Genomic DNA, 25,291 nt, shown 5'->3' on the forward strand with positions numbered 1-25,291 from the left:
TTTTTCAGAGCGCTGCAGCTGCAGGCTGCAGCGTCGCAAAATGTTAAAACCGTTTTATTCTACTTATGTACATATATAGCTAATTGGATAGATAATTCCATTAAATATTAATTTATTATGTTGCCAGATCACGAAAAATAAAATCATAACACAAATGTAAGATAATTATATTTTTTTAAAAGCAATTTGTTCTTTTCTCTAAGACTTTATTGTACACGCGGAAACATTTATTGACACAACAGAGTACATAAGTAAAGGGTCATTTAATAAGAGTAATTTATTTTTTAAGTAATGCATTTGCTACTTACACGCAAAATGTGATCCCTCATGTTTTTTTTTGATCCCAGCAGAATTTCTACATTTTAAAACGACACAACACGGCATAGTTGAATTCGAATCGTGAGTTGCGTACTGAGCGACGTCTACAACGAAGTTTATGTGTCAACATGTAAAACTACTCCTTTAGGAGTAGTTTAGTCGCCTTCTGTTTGATGAGATTTCTGGACTATTCTTAATTGGATGGTCTGTTTTTTTTCTATAGTAACCCATCAAATAAGACGCAGAGAAATGTGTATTAAAGGCATTTGATGAAAAAAGTTAATCTACTTACCTACCTAAAATATGCGTAGGTACGCAATAAATATTATTGATTTTTTAACCATTTTTTCCCTTTTCACACCATTTATACTTTGTCCCTTACAGCATTTCAGATTTCCGCGGACGATATTAACGCAGTAGTTTTTTCTATGTTTGTTTACGTAATAAAATGAATTTAAAAATAATTTATTATGTATAAAAGTACGAATTGCCTAAAGACAAAGGTATCTTAAAATAAATGATTTGTTATTTTAATTAAGCTTCTCTAAATATTTTGGAAAATGTTATGTAAATATAATATTTTGTACTTAATTTAAATGAAAACATTAACACTTTTATTTCTAACCATTAACATTTATTTGATTTATTTCATTACTAAATTAAACCTCGATAAGGAAGCTTGTGTACCTTTGGAATCGGTTGGTATTAAAATAAATATAAAGTGATTGGATAAAAAGTGATTTAATTTAAATTTTAATTGGGTATATAATAAATAACCACACAGTTTGTGCTTCAAATATAAATAATATATATATTAGGTGTTAACATGAGTTGTGCCCGTTTTTTTCATAATTTAAAAATGAGCAACGAAAGTAAAAACACGGTAAAGGTTATAAGTCATTCAAAAGAAATTTTTCTGCGCCGCAATATATTGTGTTTGCTTTTAGGTTAAATATATTAATTTATTTGATTACAAGCATTTATAATAGAATGAGCTTTTTCGATATCACCTTCTGTTCGCCTTTAATCTAGGGAATAAAGCTACCAAAAATGCTCGTGAAATTTGCGCAGTGCACGGTAAATATGCTTTGGATTCAACAATGTTTTGAGTATGTCCAAATATTTGCAGACTGGCTGGATTTCCTCCCTAGGGAGTTATTTGAAGTTAGTAAACGTCAGCAGATAGAAGAGTAGAGTAAATGTGGATGTTACACAGTGTGTAAAGTGGCCACTTAAACCAGCCAATGACAGGTCATAAGCCCTGTAAATGCATAGATTTCCATATTTCCTTCTCAAAAATGTTTTCATTTTTTGTTGCAACAAAGTTAGATGCTTTGGATTATTTACTAATTTGTTGTAAAGTAATGAAGGAGAGTACATTACAATACAATAATATATACATATCGTGAAACCAAATACAACATCTTGTAGAGCAGATAATTTTTTTTCGATTGACATATAACTTTTATTTTAAACTTTTGTTGCTCATTTTTAATTTTGAAAAAAAAACGGACGCAATAAATATTTACCCTCAATATAATATTTGATGTTGGATTTATTTATTAGAATGCCATTTTATATTCATTTTTTACAAATTCAGAGTCATGAGTAGGTACCATAGACTTGCGTCAAGTTTTATTTATCACTTAACAATTTGTAAAGCGTGATATTTAGGAGCTGGGTGCATAACAGTATTTGCCACCAGTAAAACGAATTGTTTCTAGCTACGGAAATCTGACTAACGTTAAATGCATTTTTAAAACAGATACATACATGTACGTTAGGGTGGGCCGATTTTTTTTTCCGAATTGACAAATGAAAGGGGTCTAAAAAGATGCCTTTTGCATTACTCAGAATGCAAAAAATATTTAAAAAAATACTCGGTACTACTTTTGGCCCTCAACCAGAGCTTGAAGTTTTCAAAGTAGATTTTATGCTCTAAGCCGGCTGTCATTTCGAATTTGAGTAAGTAAATCAGTCCAATGAAATTTTATAATGTGCATTAAATCTTATTAAATAAGCATCTAAGGGCGTGAGTTGCACTTTGTTTCGTAATAAATGGGTAGCATTGTTTTAATAGGCCATTGTTTTCGTCAATATTAGTCAGGCGCTTGACGGAATCAGTTCCGCGGAGTATAAACTTTTTGCATTTCGGTAGTTTTAAAGCGTGTTCGAATTTGTAATGTAATTAAGTTATTTATTTACTGACAAAAAATAAATTTATCAATATAGATAATTAACAAAATGTTCAGACAGTGATAAACTTCAAACCTCGGTTGAGGGCCAAAAGTAGTATGGAATATTTTTTTTAATAATTTTTACGTTCAATGTGATTTAAAATGCAACTTTTTAGACCCCTTTCACTTTGATGTCTAAAAAAATAAAAACCTCATACATCGTTGGCCCACTCTAATGTACGTTTGTTTACTAAGTACTAGAGTGACCTTAGCTACGCTGAAGTAAAATATTCTCATATTTTACAAGCAACAGCTTTCGCTGCATTATCAATTTTGACTAAAGAAATACGGGCGTAGTGACATCAAAAACCTCTCAGAGGGGAATTAGGTTTTAAGACTCTTATTTGTTATAATAAACCCTTATTGCTTGTTTTATTTATTGTGTTAAAGCGTGTCTGACATATCTCAAGGACTCACAATAACCAAGAATCCTATTGTCGATATCTCGATACAGTTCCTTTGGGAGATGCGGAGTGCCGGTTGACAATGGCTCTCACTTGCGGCCGATGTGATGTGAGAGATTTTCGCTACTCGTTTCTTCTGTAGCTATTCTGTTTTCTCGCTACTTCACCTACGTAGTGACACTCCGGTGGCCTTAGGGACCTCCGATGATCGATCATGATCGATGGCTGTCGAAATTCGGACGATCCTCCGAGGATGCATGAATCACGGGAGCTATTGATATGGAGACGAAAATAAACACTGATTTCGCCAATTGTTGGATATGTGTTTTGTGCATCGAGAGGTTTTATTTCCTCAAACGAATACTAGTTGTATGAAGTGGGGTGATTTTAATGAGAAAAAGTGATCTGCGTTTACCTGAGATTTAATACGTATTACTGAAAAAGACGAACAATACACTTTAAGAATATTAAAAAAAATAATGATAAATAGTAATATATTATTTGTATGCATATACGAGTATTACATTTAAAAAACAAAAGAAAAGTTAGTATGTTGTTTGATAATAGTACAATAAAAAATATACTTTGAAAATTTATTCCAAACAAAAAAAAACGAACAGAGCATAGAACGCCATTGGATTGTTTGAGCGGCCGCTTTACATGCTGCGTAAAATTGACCATTCTGCCTATGTTTAAACATGTACTTTTCCTCAGCTCTTCCATCTGTTAAGTGATGCTAAAGAGCTAAAACGTTTAAAGTGGGTGATAATTATTTTACCTACTAGGTATCGTCTTAATATACGAGTATAATAACTGCCAAAGGGAAATCAGCTTTATTTACAAACATTTGGACATGCTCAAAATAATTCAATATACTTATTTAACTCATCCGGGTCTAAAGCTGGTGTCTAGGGTCAATAACTTTTTGTTAGTCACCATATTTATTAGATTTTTTGACAACCCTACTTAATAATGTGAAAAACGTATAAAAAATATTAAAATATTTTTCCTATTTAAAACATTAACTTGGTGGTCTAACATTTTACTAAATGTTATTAAATATTTGTATTTAACCTATTTATAAATATTTTTTTATTATTATTGTTAATAAAATATAAATAATGCTTGTTTAAATCAGTGAATGTGCTTATTTAAATGCATGTCGTGTTGGTTTTATATTTTTATGCGACAATTATGGTGAAGGTGTATTGTGAGTTTTGCATGTCGGTTTAATTGGTGTTCTGACGAAGAAACGGGTACGTCTCGAAACTGGTAGACAAAGAAAAGTCAGTAAGTGGTTATATGCAAATATTTAATAACATTTTGTAAAATATTTTTCTGCCGAATCCTTTCAATAATTCACATATATCAGTGCTTTTTCCCCGAGGAAACGGCAAACAAAATAATTCATAGCTCTACAAATTGATAATCTCTGATACGTTGGTCAGTTGGCGCGTGCGCTTTTTGCTGTTCGCTGGCTTATTTTCAGCAACAACCCCGAAAACCGGATTTCATGCGTTCGATTTTTAATTGCATTCCCACTCCTATCTCCCCACTGGACCTCCCGGCTTATGTATTGGGTGACTTTAGTTCAGTGTTATTCAACGTGTAGCAGCGAGAGGAACGCGACGTCATATAAAACCTTCTGGCAAGAGTTTTTGCAAAAAGAAAAAACTTTAAAAAAAAACCGTATTTATAAAATATTAGCGCGGGCATTTTTAGCACCTTCCTCAGGAACTCGTGAATTTTTTGTATAATATTAGATTAAAAAAAATTAACAAAAAAAAACCTTTTTTTTTCTATTACTGTTTACTATTCGTCGCTTCAGTTCGTTTTTGTCCAACAGAACAAAACAAAAATCTTCAGAAATAGACCTTTTTTTTTTTTTATGAAATAGGTATACTGACCACAAGTTAAAACGAAATTCGTTAAAAAACCCCTTTGACATTTTTTTAAATTTTTTTTATTTGAATTTTTTGAATAAAGCCTTTCTCAGAACTCCAGTACACTTAACTGAATTTCGTTAAAAATGGTCTGTTGGACAAAAACTAACTAAAGCGACGTACTGTAAACAATCAAACCACATTAACTGAATTATTCGATACTGTTCTAAATCAATCGCTAGCCCGGCCCTATTGCTTGCTAGCTTACAGGGCCGTCATACGTCATACGGCCACACGAGTAACCGGATAATATTCACGTTTCGTGCACATGAAGAAATACAGCATACAACCGACTAGAGAACACGAAACATCCATACAATACTCGTTCTCGGATCAATTTGTCACTTGTCAAGTAATGTTACCCAATAGATGTGAACGAGCCCCCAATAATTGCAAGCCCCTCTTTTTTTTTGCCAGCCAAAACGTATTATTCAAATTTAAATTCTATTTAAAACAGTTTCGTTGGTGTCTCGACAGAGAAGGAGAAATCTTTTTGAAAAGTTGAAGTTGAAGTCTTTTTGTCTGTTGTTGTGTTATACATACAACTTTTTTTTTGCAAAAGAAATATATGCGTTCTTATAATTTACCCAAATACTAAAATACTAAAAAAAAAAAAGGAATTTAAAAAATATAGGATGAAAACTTAAGGTCACGAGCAATAAGATGTTTACATACACATAGTAGGACAATTTATATTGCGCCATTTTTGTGATAATCACCTCAAGGGCGCTGTACAATGAATAAATATCCCAGCACGTCCTGCAGCTACAGAGCGCATGGATGGTTGGGATTCTAGTTCCTCGTTTCCAATTAAGATCAATTTAAAATAGGAGCTTGATTACAGCACGTCTTGTAGCTACAGAGCACATGGACGGTAAGAAATCTATCCCCCATTTACACATTTTAAAAATTGACAAAGAAATTAGGAGCATTAATGAAATTTCAAAAATATACCATAATAAAAATATTAATAAAAAAAAGGAGTAAGATTACAACACGTCTTGCAGCTACTAAGCGCATGGACGTTTGGAATTCTAGACCTCATTTACTAAATTCAGGTATTTTTTAGTTAATAACATTTACATTTGGAAGTTAGATTATCGTCCTGCAGCTACAAAGCGCATGAACGACTGAAATTCTAGCAAGTTAAAATGATATCAATAAATTTACAAAAAATAAACGTAAACATACCTAGAGCAAAGTAGCAAATTTTTCAAGTGTTCATGCCAAAAAAACAAAAAAATAAAGCACTGAATCAACATTATGGTTAAGAAAATAAAGATGTACCCGAGTACAGCCGAACGTAATCCAATACATCCCGACCGCAGGTTTCGGCTGAGCCAAAATTTCGGGCAATTTCAAAAACTGAACCACAGCCGAAACTCATTTTACTGGCCGAAAATGGCCGAAACTAAAACCGAAACTTCTGTCGGTCAATAATATTTTTTTCAAGTTTTTTTTACATTCGTTTTTTTCTTCATACTTCAACATAAATTGATGGTATGTATAATAGCATTCAGGATGTACAATATTAAAAAAGTCCCACATAGGTATAGCCTGTGTTATAGATACTGACTAGCACGAATATAATTGTATGCACAAATTCACACATACATACATACAAATACAAACATTGTTTAACTATTATAAGGTATATGAATAATCATTATTTTCAACTTAAGATCGAATTAAAGCAAATTTTATATAACATTTAAGATGAGCTGTATTTAAAAAAAAATAGTTCTGTGTTTTGTGCAATGAATAAATGTAGGTGATCTTAACAGTCAATCTAAAAACCATGTAAATTAATTAGGGATAGATTTTTAGTGTCCATGCGCTCTGTAGCTGCAAGACGTTGGAATATGTATTCAGCGCCCTTGAGGTGATTTTCACACAAAATACGACTTATAAAATATCAACAATATTAATCATTAGTCGTGCCAGTGCCGTACTTCGGCGTTTATTGGCAAATACATACTTGCAATACAAAAATATATATATTTTTTTTTTTAAATATCCTAGCAGCTTCACTAGGTACAAAATACCTGTTTTAAAATGATAATAATAATAAAAAACGCTTAATTTTTTTTTGTTGGAAGAGTTTTCTTTTAGTACAGGGGGTACCTACCTTATACCAAAGTATTAATTATCCTTACCAATATAATAGTCATCATCATTCCCTTAACCGAGGATGCATAGGGTACTGTACTGGTACACCAAATGCAGTGTTCCTTGATCATTTGTTATCTAGACGAAGGCCAGGTGACCAGTCTTCAGTTTGGCTTAAGGAGTTATTCCAGGAAAATGAAATATTGCAGCGGAAAACTATTTTCAAAACCAAAAAATTTACGTCCACCTTGATGTACGCCAATGTTCGATATTATACGACTACTAGCAGACCCGACAGACGTTGTCCTGCCCGAACGTTGGCTTGCCTGCCCGGTTGCCTGCCTGGTTCCGCAATAGTTTTTAAGATATTCGAACTTTCTACCGACTGGTTCCAATTGTGAATCTATGATTGAACTCCAAAAGTAAAAAATATTAATTTTCAAATATCCAATTTAGTAGGTACTTAGGTCCTTGTTAGTGTTGAATTCCAAAACATAAAATAAATATTTTTTCAAATAAAGCATTTTTTTTTGCAAACGTCAAACTCCGGTTGTCTCACCAACAAACGGGTGTACTTATGTAGGAATACGATTTTTAAAAATTATTAAATTTAATATTATTTTAGTGTTACCTAAAATCCAATAAAAATAAATAAATGGGTAGAAGTTATAAGGAATTTAAGAAAAGAATCTGATTAAGATCAACAAAAAACAAACGCTGTTTGTAAAAATTCAAAAACAAACTTTTTTGTACACAAAAAAAAAAAATCTTTCTATTTTTTTGCAAATGCATTCTCGAATGCAACCCTGGTAGATCAATGAATAAAACATTTATGCTCCTAATTTTTTTTTTACGTATTTGATTGAAGATTTTAATATTTACGAACACGCACAGCGCAAAGATCTATATTTCTCTGAAAACCGCACGTAAATCGGTTAAGCCGTTTAGGAGTACGGTGACATTACACGTACACAGGAATTATATAAATAAAGATTTGTTATTATAGTCCGCCTCGTGGTGTAACGCTCAGCGCGTTTGCGTACCATGCAAAAGGTCTCAGGTTCGATTCCTGATATGGTTGACATAAAATATTCACCTATTTAAAAAGGTGTATATAATCTAGAATATTTCATAGACCCTGGATTTGCGCGTGCGGCGTAAGGCTGAATATCTTACATTCATAGAACAAAAATGATCAAGATACGCTGCGGTTGGTGTACTAATGCAGTACCCTGTACACCATTAGGTGCTGTAAAGGAATGATTATGGTAATTTTTTTAAAACAGGCATACAAAAAAACTTTTACCTAATTGTATAAATGTCTTGGTCATATTGTTTTACAAGCAAAACGCATATCATTCATTTCGACATTGAAATCAAATTATACCCGCCTTCCTTCGCATTTAACCGCAGAATCAGTATTTCATGACTCCGTTTCTTGTATCAGCCGAACGGCTATTTTCCGTGTGGTGACGCCTGCTGAAGCAATTACTCGTGAATATGGGGAACAAGCCTCCGCGGCAGGTAGGGCGAAGTTCCCGGCGGGCTCCTCCCCCTCGGAGCCGAGTCCAATCAGCGGCCGCGTCTCGCGAGACTCTCAGGCCCCTGGGCGGGAAACAGAAAAGAGACGAACCGACACGAACAGAGACGAACAGAGACGAAGAAAGACGAAAACCCTCGTTTTCCAGATGCAATCTCAGAAGGCCGGACCTTCACAGCACTGTCTCAAGTTTCGTAAGACGGAGTCCGCAGGTGGGAGAGAGACGCTTGAAGTAGTGGGAGATACTGTCGAGTAAGAGGTTGACCACTGAGTTTGTATCTAGTTATGAGTGGGCACTCAAGTCGCCAACAGCAATCTCTTATCAGTCCTCTCTTGAGTGTCCTTGTGAGTTGTCGTCCTGTGATGTAACGTGCCTTATTGTCAACCCGGACATTGTTTTACTACCCCTAGAACTCGTTGAGACATGCGATAAGTGACATTCGAATTGTATTGACCTTTGTTTATAGACAGCAGTTTCAGCTTTTTGTGACGTGATTCGTATTAATGGCAGTTTCAACCCTCAACATGACTCCTTACTTCACTGGTTATCCTTTTCAAGGTAAGAATCGAATCTATGAAATATTTTTCCGAATTAAATTATACTGCATAATGATTTATAATCAAAATATATTTTTACATTACATATAACTCTAAAGAAATGTCACACAATGACATGTCACAATTTTATTATTGTCAAACACTGATAAAATTAATATTAATTTATTAGTCATTGTTGTCTTGTATATTAGTTTAGAGGACGTGTCAGTGGAATATTTTCATTTGCATTTTTTTACAAAATGTGTAATTACACAAATTCATCATGAATATTTTTTCTCTAATGCTTAGCTTATACTACCTATATAAAGGCTTTTGTTGCTAGATATCTATCTGAAATGTATCTCATTGATATGTCCTTAAAATAAATAAGTACCTACATACCAGGTACCACCTTCCGTTACATTTTTAGTCAGTAAATTGAGGGAATTAATCATTTGTTCACCTGCTTTTGAGATAAATAACATAATTTACTATTTGACAAAGTTTGACGTAAAATTAGGCCAAATCCCCAGTGTTTATTTAACCACTAAAAAACATTAAGGTTTATTGTTAGATAAACGAAACATTTTACAGTAAAATCTAAATTAAAACAAAAAACTACATTTCTGATATTAACATACACGTATAATTTTTGTATATTTGAATTGTAAAACAGGTTCATAAGGTAGATACTTACCCAGCAATAGGACGTCATAGCGTATGCTTTTTTTATTAATTGATTAGTATTTTTGAGTTACTTTTATTCTTCATGTTTTAATGCTTAGGTAGATACTCATTAACATCCTAACCAAAACCTTAGAACACTTTATCGGTTAAAAGGGGAAAATAGCGTACCTACCGCCACATTACTTATTATGTTTTAAACCAATTGTTTCATTTAAAAAATATGCACTAATTATATCGATTAATAATATAAAACTAATATTATCTTATAATTTCGATTAGAAGACAATTTTCTATTTATTTTTTTAAACATGATACAATCTGGTTAGTTTCAACTTAAACAATTAACGATCCATATCCGTTTTTAAAGATGATTGTCTGTGGCTTTTTAAATATATTTTATGTACCTGCACAGTACCTACCTACATAAGTACATACATGCATATACCTACTTGGTAAGTTTATACCACTGAATAAGGTATTTAATACTTTGTTACCTATACCAAATCGTTACACTTTTTGTTTAGTTTTTAAGCATTTTAAAGCTTCATACGAATACCTACCTATCGAAAGTCCAGTAAGTACTTGAGTAATTTTAAATTTTTTAACTAATTACATATATAGGACCTTAAAAACATATCTCTGAAACATATGCATATTGCGTAGGTAATACAAAGGCAGTTTATTAAATTATAATATTAAACATTATCTAATTAAATTAACCGCCAAAGGCTATTAATTATAAGTTGCCTGATTATGTAAATCAGAATCATTGTATGATGCAGCTGTTCGTGAGATTATGCTAAAAATACTGCCATCAATATTCTAGGATCGTACTAAATATTTTTCAAAATTATGTATAATTTCAAATAAAAATTAAAATTGGACAATAAATTTATCTAAATTTATTACAACAGAAGATATAAACATTTTTTAGGAGGCAATATTAAAGTCAAGACATTTACATGGTTAACGAACTGTTATTGGCTGGTTATAGTTTCTCACTTTACACATCGTTAAACATTCACCATTCTAAAACATGTCGACATACTCAAAACCATCCGGGAGAGCTGAAACTCCATTTCAAGACTTTAATCCACAAACTAAAATATTTTAATATTACTTTTCCAAAATTACTGAACCATTTTAAATGACGCTGTTTTTGTTTTTTAAATTTAAATGTACCTACCTATTTACTAAAATATTTGTTAAAGTTATTAAAAATTAAAAAACCGAAAAAATTACAAAATACTTTTCAAATATTGTTGAATAAATTTATTATTTCATCATTGGATGTAGGCAATTTCGGCAAAATAAGAAGTAATTCGAAATCATTAAGATATATTTATTTAAACGTGTGCATTTTATTGCTATTTTATTTAAACATTGATCTGTACATTTAAAAACATATTATCGCCTTCAGATAAAGAATAATAGCTAGGTAACCATTTTATTTATATATTATTGTTTAATGTAGGTATCGAGTACAGTCCATTCAAATCTTCGCTCATGCGTGCGTAACAAAACGTTTTTTACATAAATCATTTAAATGTGCGTTCTTACATGAGCGAAAATTGTATGTTTATCCGGTTCACCGACAGGCAATGTCACATTAACATGAGGGGTATTAAAAGAAGAAAATTTTAATATTTTATTATAAAAGATCTAGTCACGACACTTACAAATATACTGGGAATAATAATTATAAATAATTTATGATTACAATAAACAGTCAAAAGTCTACAATATTTTGAGTTTGTCCAAATTTTTAAAGACAAAGACTGGATTAAACTCCCTGGGGAGCTGTTTATATTAACATATTACAACAGAGATGAAGAACATTTAAGATAAGGTAATATAGAAGTCTAGTCTACAGGGCTTATGACCTGTCAATGGCTGGTTTAAGTTTTCTTAAATGTTCTTCATCTCTGTTATAATATGTTAATATAAACAGCTCGCCAGGGAGTTGAATCCAGTCCTTGTCTACAAAAATTTGGACAAACTCAAAATATTGTTGATAAATCCACCTGGTCCATTAAGAAGTATAGAAATTGAAAAAATAAGATTTTTAGGCGTTGCCTAGTATGTAGGTGAAATAATTCAATTAGATGAATCTCACCCGCATAAATGAAGGCTTCAGCTCTTTAACTTCACAAACATCAACAGATGAAAGAATTGAAGGAATATAAATGTTCGAATATGGGCAGAATGGTGAATGTTACACAGTGTGTAAAGTGGCCACTTAAACCAGCCATTGACAGGTCACATAAGCCCTGTAGATGCCTAGACTTCTATATGGCCTTCTCTTAAACGTTCTTCATCTCTGTTGTGATATGTTAAATGAAAAGTCTGATTAGATAGCAATAAATAAAATGTTTCAAAGAAAGACCTTCCTAAGAGACATTTGACTTTTCTATGAAACTCATACTAAGTATTGTAACGCAACGAAAGACATTCCATGAAGCTAACTGAAATAAGCAGGGATAATAAATCGTCATAAAAGTTTATTGCTACCAATATTTGGCAGTAAAGCCCTTAAGGTTTTACTAATGGCTGGCCATATAAGTGTCAGGAGCGGCAAGGACGTTCCTATTCGGAAGTTAATGCGTCAAATTTCGGTTGAGGCATTTTAATTGTTTTATTATGAGAGTATTTAGATTCGGATAATTTACAGCGGGAGTGTAACGGAAAATACTGAAACAAATATTAAATACTTAAGATACTGAAATATTGTAAGATATGGATTTAGAAAAAAACAAAGTCACGCAAACAAATAAACGAAACCCTCACGCCGATTCTCCGTAGGGGTCGGCTGACACCATTTTACACGATCTTTTTTTTATAGGGAAGTTGTATTAATATTTACTTTGTTTATTATGTACAAGGTTTGAATTTCATTAAAAGTGGAGTTTTCTGCTTTTCAATAAGCTTCTTTTTTACGGGATATTCTTTAGTGGACCAATCAGGAACTTCTCAGCACTTGCTCCATTGAAGAGGAGAAGCTGGTCTGTTGACAGTGATTAACAGGACTTTCGTTCCACTTGAAGAGTGTTTGGCATTCTGTGCCCTACTTTAGTTTATTTTACCAATGTCCTGCACTAACTTGACCATGTAAGATAGCACCTCTCGGGTGAGTTCTTTATGAAGTATCTTCGATCTGATGTCGCATAGGTCTTCTCCCAGACTCCTGCAACGGGCCTCCAGCTGTTGTCTCTGAAAGCTAAAAAGGGGCAATGCATCCAGTCTTTTACTCATTCTGACACCGTCTACATTATGCATCATGCACGCACCCCGATTATTTAGATATTTAAATTATTATTACAGATAATTCATATACCGCCATTTTTGTGAAAATCACCTCATGGGCGCTATACAATAAGTATCCCAACACGTCTTGCAGCTACAAGCGCATGGAAGTGGATGGTTCGAATTCTAGTTCAAGTTCTAATTATGATATATATTTTCATCACAGTGATTGTCCGCCTTGTGGTCTCGGGTTCGATTACCGTCGTGGGTTTATTCAAAAATATGTTTTCGAACCGCAATATTTCATTATCCCTGGACTGACACTTAAAGCGTAAGAGTAATCATCTCACATTCATCTAACTAAAGAATGGTCGAGATATAGTGAAAAAGGTTTTGCAAAATTGTTATTGCGTTCAATTTTAAAAAAAAATATAGAAGTTAAATTTTAGGTCCCGAATTGTTAAATAAAGGGACTTACAAGTACATACAACAATTCATAATAATGAGTGCTACTGGAAATTGGATTTAAACAATGTTTTCTTATACTCGGTTAAAATTAGAGCATTTATTTATTAGACGAAATATTTGGAAAATGTGTGAACAAAAAAATTTCAATGAATAACGTCACAAGTTATTCCGAATCAACCAATAATAGAGTGTTGAAATATATTTCCTCACCAATCAGCAGAACTCACGCGACTAGAACGTCACTGGCGGATTTATTTCAAAATTATAAAACTTTGAAAAATCATATCGCTGATAATACGATACGTATTTTTTTGGCTTATTTTGAAAGTCTATTAACTAAATAAATGTTACGTATTCTGTAAATGTTTGGACTTCAGTATTCCCTTCTTAAAAAGGTTTCTTCTTCTTTTTAGAAATATCGGTAAAAATGTTAGATGTATGATATAATTTAAAATGGAGATTGGTGAAAACTTACGAATGTGTTAGCCGCTATTACGTTATATTTTATGAAATAAATAAAGCATAAATTTAGCATTAACATTACATTATGAACAAGAAAATTAGCATAGCTTGCCTTGGGTTAAATCAAGAAAATAATTAAATTATTAAATAATATTTATATAATACGTAGAAAAATATAAAAATATTATTGTGCCGATATAATTGCCTCCTTTTCAAAATTACATAATTCTGTACCTACTTTTTTATATTAGGCATTTTAATAAAACAATGATAATCTAAAGATATGGAATTTAGAAAAACAAAGGTTACAGTCTGCGGTTGATGACGAATTTACATTCTTTCTAACATTAACCATTCTGCCCATTAGAACATCGGTTTTTCTGCAATGTTTTCACATGATGATTTAAGTTTCCTCTTTCTGAAAAATCTATTCAGATATAAAAATATTTATTTAAAAAAAGTGTTTCGAGAGTTATTCAGTAGGTAGAATTTTTCTCAATAAACTAATCTTTGTTCAAGACTTTTTTCGTTGATTTGTAATATGAATCCATTAGGTATAGGTTTAAATAAATTATTTGATGAACATTAATTTATTTTACGTGAAAGTAGATCTATATGTATCTATATGCATAGTAGTAACCTATACAGGTATTAGGTTTATATTCTGAAGTAACAATTCTTGATTGAATTTCATTGAAATAAAAATACTCGGTAAAGACATAAATATCTACAACCAATATATTAAGGGGATAAATAAATAAAAAAATGATACTGGTTTTGGTTGTTTTATGGTTTACTGTTACTTTACATGACTCCTTTTTTAATATACTTAATTTGACCTAAACTAACTAACTAACTAACTAACTAACTAACTAACTAACTAACTAACTAACTAACTAACTAACTAACTAACTTGACCGTTATAAAATATACGCCATAGTATATTTGACTACTATTGAGGTGAAAAATAGTATCAAAACTCATTTTACCCACGAGAATTTTAAATGTACCCGAGAAAAAAACCTTTATACAAATAGTATTACTGATATTTTAAACTGAATAAAGGTGGTCGTAATTCTTGATAAATTTTGATTATGCAAGAAAAATTTAAATGTTTATTGTTCTTAAGTTCCTCGTGAAACAGTTAAAAAAAAACAAACAAATATACAAACAATATCAAATGTTTTCCTGTGCTGAAATTATTCTAAAAAATGTATTTAAATTTGAACGTATGTAAAATGATGCGGTTCAGTCTCACAAACGCCGCCGAGAAGTGACTTAAGCCTGTGTTGTGTTGTATGTTGTATGGAACGTAATAATATATAACTGTACTGAAGGTACACAGGTATAATGATTATCTCATAAACCACAATCACGCGCCAAACAATAAACACTCGTCATCCGAACGTCTTTTATTCTCACTGGCCATATTACCTGGAAACATTTCGTGGTCAACGTCAAAAGTAAAATCGTTCGTTTTCGTCTTGTATTAAAACAAATCTTCGCAGCGAGACTCGCAACCTGCAATGAGTGACTGACTGCAACTGATAAGTTTTTCATCGAAGTTTTGTTTAAAATGACTTCAAATAGAAGAAGAAACCTTGCTTAGAAATTTGCATCTGAAGTATTATAATAACACGATAATTGATGGGTCCAGTAACAAAAAGGGTATAAAATCTACTCGTAAATGAAATTCAATAATTGTCAACATTCGCGAAATATCCCGGCATGAGATTATTTCGTTATCAGATCACACGAGAAAAACCCAAGCAAGACGCATTCAAAGCATGAAAAATAAAGGGCATTTGATAGCTAACTATGGCATTGTTTTGAAAATAGTCATTAAATTTAATATTATTTTATGTTCCACGCAAAATCACATCACCATTATTCTATTTTAATGAAATATATAAGCATTTTAATTATTCAGACCGCTGTAACATCAAAGGTTATTTGTCCCTAGTTTTGTAAATACATACGTAGGTATCCATCAATATTAAAGTCTCCCATCACAATCAGTGTTGCACCGCGTTCTTTTTACTTCTCGAAACAAATGAGTTAGTAAATTAATTGAATGAACGAATCCCGACCCCGAACGCGAGATAAATCATAAGCGACGTTTAAATACACATATTTAATGCTATGACCATACATTCCATTTCATTTATCCGACACCCCAATATAACAACAGATGTCATTCTCTTTTGACGCCTCCGCGGCTGTAAGGTTCTTATTTAAAAATTAAAGAAAAAGAAAAATGCCGACACAGGCACAGGTATCATATTTATGGCTGTTTTCGGTCGGTGGATTTTTTTCAAACAACTTTATGAGCTATGGGACGTGGTGATAAATTGCTTAGAATCTCGAAAATGAATTGGATTTATGTTGAATTAATTAGTCACCTTCTGTCAAACGGAATTCGGCAATTTTCAAATTAAGCGAAAGTTTTTTATGCGAATTCCAATCAATTTGTTTTTTGCTGTTTTGCAACAATTTGTTCTCATAATTAAAAAAAATCCTTACATTTCTCTTAAAAATCGTTGACATTAGAATGCGAGTTGTAATGTTATAAAATGTATAATAAAAATTGCGCAAAATGTTTACTGTATCCACTTTCCCTCGCAAAGCCCGCCTCGTAGTAGAGTGGTCAGCGCATTCGCCCACCATGCTTGAGATTTAAGGTTCAATTCCTGGCAGGGTCGACGTTAAATATTCGTTTTTAATGTGTTTTCACCCTGCAATATTATACTGTCCTTAGACTAGCACCGGAAGTATAAGGTTGATCACCTTACCTTGCATCAAGACTCGTTGCATTTGGTGTTCCATTACAGTGCCCTATTCCCCATCAGGTGTAAATAGGTGTATGATGATATGTTGGTGATATCTATTTAGTACCTTCTTATAAAATAGAACACACAATCTTTTTAGTTTAAAAAAAAACACTATACACATGTAAAATTTTATTTAACGTACCAAGACTTTTTTATTGGATTCGAAAAAACATTATACGTGTGAGTAAATAAAATAGTATACACAAAAAAAAATGTTGAGGCATCCACCAAAACAAAATAAAAAGGTTTCAGTAATTCAAAAATTCTTTCCAAGGGTATTTTATAAAGATTAGCACATATTCCAATAGAGATAGAGAACCTTTTTGAGATGAAAAAGTACAAATCAAGGCCAAAAAAATGATAGAGTTGAATAAAAAATGACGTCATCTAAAAAATTATAATCATCAGAATAAAAATGAAATTTTACTTTAAAATATTTAACTCTAATTGCCATCGCTTTCGTAAATTAACCAAAACACTTCTCTTATTAAAAGTGCTATTTTATTTACATAATTTTGCACTTTGGCCATAGATACGCCTAGTTGCCTATTACAAATTAGTTCCGTGTAAATAAGGCTAATTAACAAGCATTTTATTTAAATATTTTTATAACAGAGTATAAATAACGAAAAAATAATATCGTAGGTAGGTATAGTACAATAAATTACTGATGGATGGTATATTTAATTATCGGATCGAGACCTTACTGTTTGTAGCCAAAGAAATTATTCGACGTGGGTGGTTATGCAAAAGTAAATCAACTGAATGCAATTAATTAATTTACTAACGTACGGTAGTAAATCCTTTTTTTTAGATTTCTACATTTTTAAAGTAGTTTCCTTTAGAATCAGAAATAAAAAAAAATATTAACGGTAAAAATATAATAAATGATTATTAAACATTGAATAAAAAAATTAATTCGCTTTCTTAGATCATTGTTTTTGTGTTCATTAACTTTACAGTACATATAATATAATGTACACAATATAATATTTATATTTTGATTGCAACCTTTTTTTAAAAACATTCTTCAAGCACGAAAGTAACTTAATAAATCATAATAGGGGGCAATTTATTTTAAATATTTTCAACGTAGTAGTTTTCAAGTTTCTTTCTTGCAGTAATAATTCTGGCATAAATTGGAATTTCCCATTGGAAATGGAAAATTAAAAAAAAATGCGTATTTGCTTATGTATTTTTTTCGATTGATCCGTGGTATTGAGCTCAACGTACGTTTAATGGAAAGTATTTTTCTTTATGTTCCTAATAACTACCTTTTTATTATATTTTACTTCTCAGCTTGCAGAACCAGCTTGTCAATGGTAATGCCAGTAGGAAGAACCGTCTGTTTATTTAGCCGTATATCTTCAGATATCGACATATTTCGTGTTACTGAAAGAAATTTAAGGGACGATAGCTTCCTTTTACTATAATTACTGGGTATTTTTATTTCACCGTTTTATCACATTTAAATTGAATGGTTATTTTTTTCGTGTTATGTATGCCTTTAATGTGATTTTGTAATGTACATAAACGAATAGAACAAAAGTAGAAATTTAAAGGTTTGTAATACATTTCACCAATAATCGTACAAATACTGAAATAATATAACCCGTTAAAAAATCCGTTTCTTCCGCCAATCTACTGGTTAAAATCAAACAAACCATTACGCCGTTTCCACGTAAAGGTAGGCAGAGAGGATAGAACGCCATATCACTCCGTCTTTGCATACAGACCTCGTTTCCTCTACATTCATACATCTTCTCATGCATGCACGCCAATTATTCCTACTTTTGACATGTCCATTTCAAAATATTTAAATAATTTATGTTGACATCAAATGTTCGTTCATTGAAAAAATGTATTTTTTCATTAAAAAAGAAAGCTAAATGTTTAGGAATCATTTTATGACGAATCAACTCTTCTATTTAATTAACAAAATATACAGAACAACAGTGATGGAAACCATTTTTTAAGAAGACTAATGTAAGTCTAGGCGTTTACGGGGCTTATGACCTGTCATTAACTGGTTTCAGTGGCACTGTGTAACAAAACTGTGTAACACTGTGTAACAGTTACGATTCTGCATATAAACATAGTAAAACTAGCATCCATATTTCTTCAATTAAACGTAGTTATGCAGAAAGCAGTTAGCCATAGAAAAGTGAAACTGAGATAATAGCCCTTTTGTGAAATGAGTGAATAATGAAATCTACACTACGAATAAAATGTTTTTTACTTTGAAATAATGATAAATAACGCATTCCATTAAGACTCAATGTTTTCTCATGTTAAGAATGGATGTCTTTTTGTTGTGTTTTATACTAATAATGACATCCGACAGAAGTTCTCATGATCTACATTTCTGTTTAATAAAATTTGACATTAACGCTGTACCTACTTTCTGAGGTACTTGAGCAAGAAAAAAATGCATAGGTACAGGGGATTACGGATAGACGTTGCTTATGATGGCCTTAAAACATCCGAACGGATTAATTTGTAATATAATCCCAACATTTTGGAGCTCATAAAATAAAATGTACCGAGCAACTATTTAAGAGCTGGGCAACACAAGCCATTTGTTCTTCCTGAATGCAGGACAAATTTACCGTTGCCTGCGGGGAGAATGATTGGTCTGTTGAACTGCCGATTAAAAGAGGTGGAACTTTTGCATGCTGGGATTTTAAGTTTTAGACTCTTCGTCTCTAAATATGTACCATAATGTGTATTAGAGACTTAATTGTCTTTGTTTACTAAAACTTTTGTGGAATACACGTTGAATCTTAATAATCTATTGTGCACTTTTTTGTTTATTGTTGTGATGATATTTTTTTGTAAATACCTAATCGTTAAAAATCGTTAATTTTTTTTATTTTTAAATTTTTTATATTTTTAAATATTTTTTATTTGATATATTTTTTATATTTTCGACACTTGACACTTGTGCAATATTTTCACACATGTCCACCCTCATTCCAATATAACACTCACTCACCCACCCTCTCACTCACTTACACTCACACAAACACACTAGTATGTGTAGTACGTGAATTTTATGTATTTCTGTGGATATCTGTCATTGGTTTTATTCTCTGTATATTTTATTTGTTATATTTTTGTTACATGTATTGACATCCCCAACAAATAAAAAAATTAAATAAAAATAAAAATAAACAATCGTATATGTACATTTTAATTAGCAGTCGCGCTGTATTGTACATTTAAATAAAATAAAATAGAAACAAATAAATGTCAGTTAAATACTGGAAATAAATCGGTAGATGCTTACATAAATAATGAACGACTCACTGAAATTGAACATGTTAAATACTTAGGACTAACAATAGACAGACAATTAACATGGACAATTCATATCAACAATTTAATTAGCAAAGTGGCGACATTATCGAGTCTTTTTTTAAAAATCAAAAATTTTGTTCCAAAAACGGAAAAAAATCTAATGTATGAAGCCTATGTAAAAACTAAAATATGTTATACGCAACTACTATGGGGAGCAGGATATAAAAATGATATAAACAGACTACAAAGACAACAAAATAAAATATTAAAGTTAGTATATGACCTTCCCCATTTAACTGCAACTAGAGAACTTTAACTTAACAAACTAAGCAATTAAATATAACTGAACTCTTTTAACTAGAATCATTAAAATTTATCCATAAATGAGCTACTGATGTAATTGTAGACGAAGAACTAAAACTTGTTAAAAATTGTAGTCAACATGGACATAATACGAGAATATCAGACAAATACCATATGCAATTTTCTAACACAAGACAAGGACAATAAAGACTAATGAACCAGGGACTGAAATTATACAATAAACTACCAGACAAAACTAAACAAAGGACTCAGACAAACTTTTCGAAAGATGTAAAAAATATTATTTTGAACAACAGAGTATGAATGAAAAATGTATATATTATTTTATGTAAAATGAATGTAATAATCCGTAAGGGTTTATAAATAAATTTTCAAATAAAAAAAACATTAAAGAAAACAATTTTAGACCATATAAAACAGTATGGGCTAGTTTACAAAGCAGGTTCCTTCATATTTATAAGTTTTTATATTTAAACATCCAAGAAATTCGAAAACACAAAAATGCTGTATCTCAAAACATCATTTTTTGACATTCATTCTTTATATCCTGTACCTGTATGTTTTACAAAATAATTGATAAAATAATGCCACGCTGCGTAAACTTTTTGCACAACACTATTATTGTGTGGAACATTCTGTTTTAATATCGTTACTCTAATAGTCTAATAAATAGTGAATATTCCGATGATTCTTCTACGTGTCTTGACATAGTAGGAATAAGTATAGGTCGAATGAAATATTTGTGAAGTCGAGTAATTTAATTAAACCAACGACTAAACGATTTACGAACCGGAATGTTCAAAGCGCGATGTGATGTTTTATGTGGCCTTTTTTCTCATTCTCCTTTATAATCCCTCCCGAGAGAGCCGACACCGGCCCGTGATCTGGCTGGCATCTGGCATCTGGCGCGTGAGGCGGGCGCGGACGGGGACCCGAACGCGGAGAACATTGAACACTGAACACCGACATCGGGCTTGCCACACCACTCTCAAGCTCTTTTAAAGAATTCAGTCTTCTAAAATCGACAAAAAAAAAACAACTTTTTTGTCTTAAATTATTTATTTTTTACCAATTTTATAAAAAAAGTCTCGTTTGTTATTAAAATCCCACATCATAGTTTTTTCCCTATCCGCACCTAATGGTGCATAGGGCTTTGTACTGGTATATCAACTGCAGCGCATCTCGATAATTTTTATTACTTAAAGGTAAAATTATCAGTTATATGCATTAGGCACCAGTCCCGGAACTAAAATATTCATATTTTTTGTTGAAGAAGTGTGTAGGTATAAAATATTTTTTTAACAGATATGTCGCTTTTCAGAATATGAAAATCTAGACATTTATGTCTATTTGACATCAATCCTTTCAGGAGAAAAAACAAATTGTCTACAAAGATTTCTACATACCTACCCAAAATATTGTTAGTAATGGATTTTTTAAAAGCTTTTTTACATAGTCTCTCAACTCTAAGATACTGAAATATAATTACAAGCGTTTTTTTTTATTTTTGCGAAGCTAAAATTTCAAATAATCTGCTTTTCGTTAAGAGGAAACTTGTAAGTATCTGGTATATGAAAAATTCTTCAGGTGATGCTGAAAAATTTCCTCAAATATTTGACAAATCGTTTTTTATTCTCCTATTTATCAGTTTCTTGCGATTGTAATTATTTGTACATTTTAGTATATGTATTTACACTGTTTTTATTTTAATGGTACCAATACTTTTTTTTGTTATTTTTAAGTCGCAAATAAAACAAATTCTCATAAGAAATGCCCATTAAGAAATTATGATTGAAATTAATATTAACGTGTCATTTCTTTTGCAAATAAATATAGTGGGTTTTCGGTTAGAGAAAAATATACTGAATATTTATTTATGTATTTTGGATGCGGTAGCCCTTAAAACCTTCACGGCAGATAAGTTGATTGAGGGCATATGGAAGGGTATAATATAAGGATTAACGCGTGTTGTTGTCGACTCGAATCAGATAATGTATAAATCGGACCGGGCGACTTTGCAAGGTATCTGTCCCCAAACAAAACACGCTCGATCAGAGACGTTATTAATGAGACATGAATAAGGAGAATTAACAAAGTAATCTTGTCGTTTGATTGCTCGTCATGAATAAATAAAATGTTCAAAATAGTGTTACATAACACTTGCTGTTAAAATAGCTTAGTTTAAGTTCGGCTTATATCAAAGATTCGGTCATTTTAGTTCAAGTTGATAGATGTGAAGGACATCTTTATCCGTAGACAAGGAAAAAACTCTATTGTCTTGATACATCAAACTATTTTGTATACAGTCTAATAATAATCTAGTTCAAAAACTGGAAAAAAAGTCCATAAATCGTTTGTGTTTCAGTGTTCGAGTTTATACAAAAATGATTCAACTTTTTGATTTGGCCGTCAGGAGCAAAAAAATGTGATTTATTAATGACTATTATGTCTTCGAGACCTTAATTTGTGTGCCAAATTTGATCCCACTTGTATTTCGAAGGGTCCGTGTTATCAATTAGCGATGTTCGTGTGTATTTAATTAGACGGGCGCATAGTTCGCTTCCCCGGAGATCTTCGTCGATTTCAAGAAGCAGATTTGTTTTCTCATGGGGAGGCGGGAATCATTTGTAATAATAGATCATTATATCACCGGCGCTCACAAGCTAGCCCATATTTATTCAGTAACTTTTGAATTGCCAAATTCATCACGATAAAATCATTTTAAACTCTTGAGAGATTCAATGGATATTTTATAAAGATTTTTTTTCAATAAAACATAATAACTTTACTAGTAGACTGCTTATTAGCCTTATGATACTATATTGTAGACTTTACATCATCATTTATAAATAAAACTGCTATCTAAAATAAATAACAATGCAAATTTTCCGTCTAGTCACTGATCATTGTTTTCAAAATAAATTACATACATAATTTTAGGAAGAAACCGATAAAATAAATCTTATCCCATCGTTGATTGTGTAAAATTCTTAACAATAATAAAAAATGGAAAAGAGCATCTGACAACATTAAAGGTTAGGTTTTAAAAAGTTAAACGTTAAATTAATTGTTGCATTTTATTCAAAATTAGTTGTTTTTTGTTACGTTTTGACAAAAATGCAACAAAAAGGAAATATCAGTTGTTTTTATTAACATTTTTAAGTAATAAAGGTCTATGAAATACTGTCCAGTAAAAAAAAAATATATGAATAAAAAATATTTTTAAATTTGTAATTTCGAATTCCCGCAAAAACGGTCATTCCATTGGCCACGCCCCTAATATGGCACGATTCATGTTTATTTGTTCCTGGCCATTCAAATTTGTTAAGAACATTATCACGAATCTTGACGTCACATCTATCAAGGCCAAACAGGTTGCGTTTTTGAGCGACGTATTTTTTTAAAAATCTTTTTTAAATTTATGTATGAAAACATTTCTCCTCAATATCCATATTGATTTTGAAAATACAATTAATTAATCTTAATCCATTTCACATGTTTTTATCGGCAATCGTACTATGTGATATTTCCCTATTATTTAACTAACTAAGCTGCATAAGATGCCGGCCATAGGTCACCGGTACAGGGTACCTCGTCGCCTCGTCCTCGCCGCGGTTCCCCGTCCCGTGGGGTACCCCGTGCCGCTGCCGATGCCGGTGTGTGTCGGCTCGGGACAGCAAAAGAAACCGCAAGAGAATGCCGCCTGAGCGACTTGTTGGTATAATGCCGAGTGTTCTCACACTTGGTTCGACCATAGGACGGTATCGATGTTGCGTAAGGTTAATTCGATCATTTTACGACATTCGTGTGATTTTGTGCGTGGCTTTATGGGAATGTGTCACTTTTACTGCATAGAACGTATATTTCTTATTTTAATAGACATTTTATTACAGCTGTTTATAGGACACCTAGAACAAAGTGGTACATAAATATATCACCAGAATTGAGGTATTCATTTTCTAATATTTCATATTAATAATAAATCTTATATCACAAGACTATCGTCAAAACGTACACTGGTAGACCAGTCTTCCACTCCGGTTTTTTTAAATGTTAAGTAAATAACAGCATTTATCGATACTATTCCTGACCGATTACCTTTCTTTCCCATCCTTCCCTTGACCCATCCTTATGGTACCTACCTAACATCAAGATAAAAGATATTTAAAATTAGAAGATTTGGATTTAGAACAAAAACCAAACAACATTTTTAACTTCACATAAAATCTGATAAAAAGTGGTTGGAATCATCGCGCGTCGTGGAAAACATTGTTACATGTTATAGTTTATTTTGTCATCCAGTGTCCGAAATTGAAGAACATTCACACCATATTAGGTAGGTATCCATTCCATGTTCCTATTCTTTCTTCAAATATTTCCCTATCACAAAATTGAATGAATTTCGTTTTTAATTTACAGTCCCCATTTTCGTCAACATTTACTATCTTAAAAAAAACGTATTTTATTAGGTTTGCAAGATGCAAATGAACACAAAATAAGTGCCTCATAGAGGATTAAACTATCAGCATCGCATCAATTTTCTAAGAAAATGTTTCCCAACTTATGCGAAGCCACTCGTTATCAAAATTTGAATATCAAATGATATCGCAAATCATCATCATCATTCCCGCCTAGCACCTAGAGGTGCATTGGGCACTGCATCGGTAAACCAAATGCATCGTATTTCGATTATCTGTTACATGAACAAGGTGATATATTGCAGTTTAAACAATTTTTGAAATCAAAATTTATACGTTCCTCCTGCCAGGAATCGAAATCACCACGAGGCGGACTTATTTCTACTCAATTTCCTCATTCAAGACTCGAGACTTTTACCTGAGAGCAGACATCGAGTCGAAAACTCACACACAGGGTTCTGGTTCTATTT

The 25,291-nt window shown here is 31.8% G+C and overlaps 1 protein-coding gene across 2 annotated transcripts in view; it reads left to right on the plus strand.

Annotated features, from left to right (window-relative positions):
- The first annotated feature begins 8,832 nt into the window (after positions 1-8,832).
- Positions 8,833-25,291, plus strand: part of gsb (paired box protein gooseberry) — a 69,419-nt gene continuing 52,960 nt past the window's right edge. Inside the window, exon 1 of one of the 2 annotated variants that reach the window (XM_088227053.1) lies at positions 8,833-9,110. In XM_088227053.1, coding sequence (XP_088083179.1) covers positions 9,056-9,110 — 55 coding nt within the window. In that variant the 5' untranslated portion in view covers positions 8,833-9,055. The remainder of the gene's footprint in view (positions 9,111-25,291) is intronic. The other variant, XM_088227052.1, reaches the window with a different exon arrangement.

This window comes from Micrasema longulum, unplaced genomic scaffold, assembly GCF_059751315.1.
Source record: "Micrasema longulum isolate JH-2025_06_02 unplaced genomic scaffold, ASM5975131v1 h1tg000487l, whole genome shotgun sequence".
Classification (NCBI taxonomy): Eukaryota; Metazoa; Arthropoda; class Insecta; order Trichoptera; family Brachycentridae; genus Micrasema; species Micrasema longulum.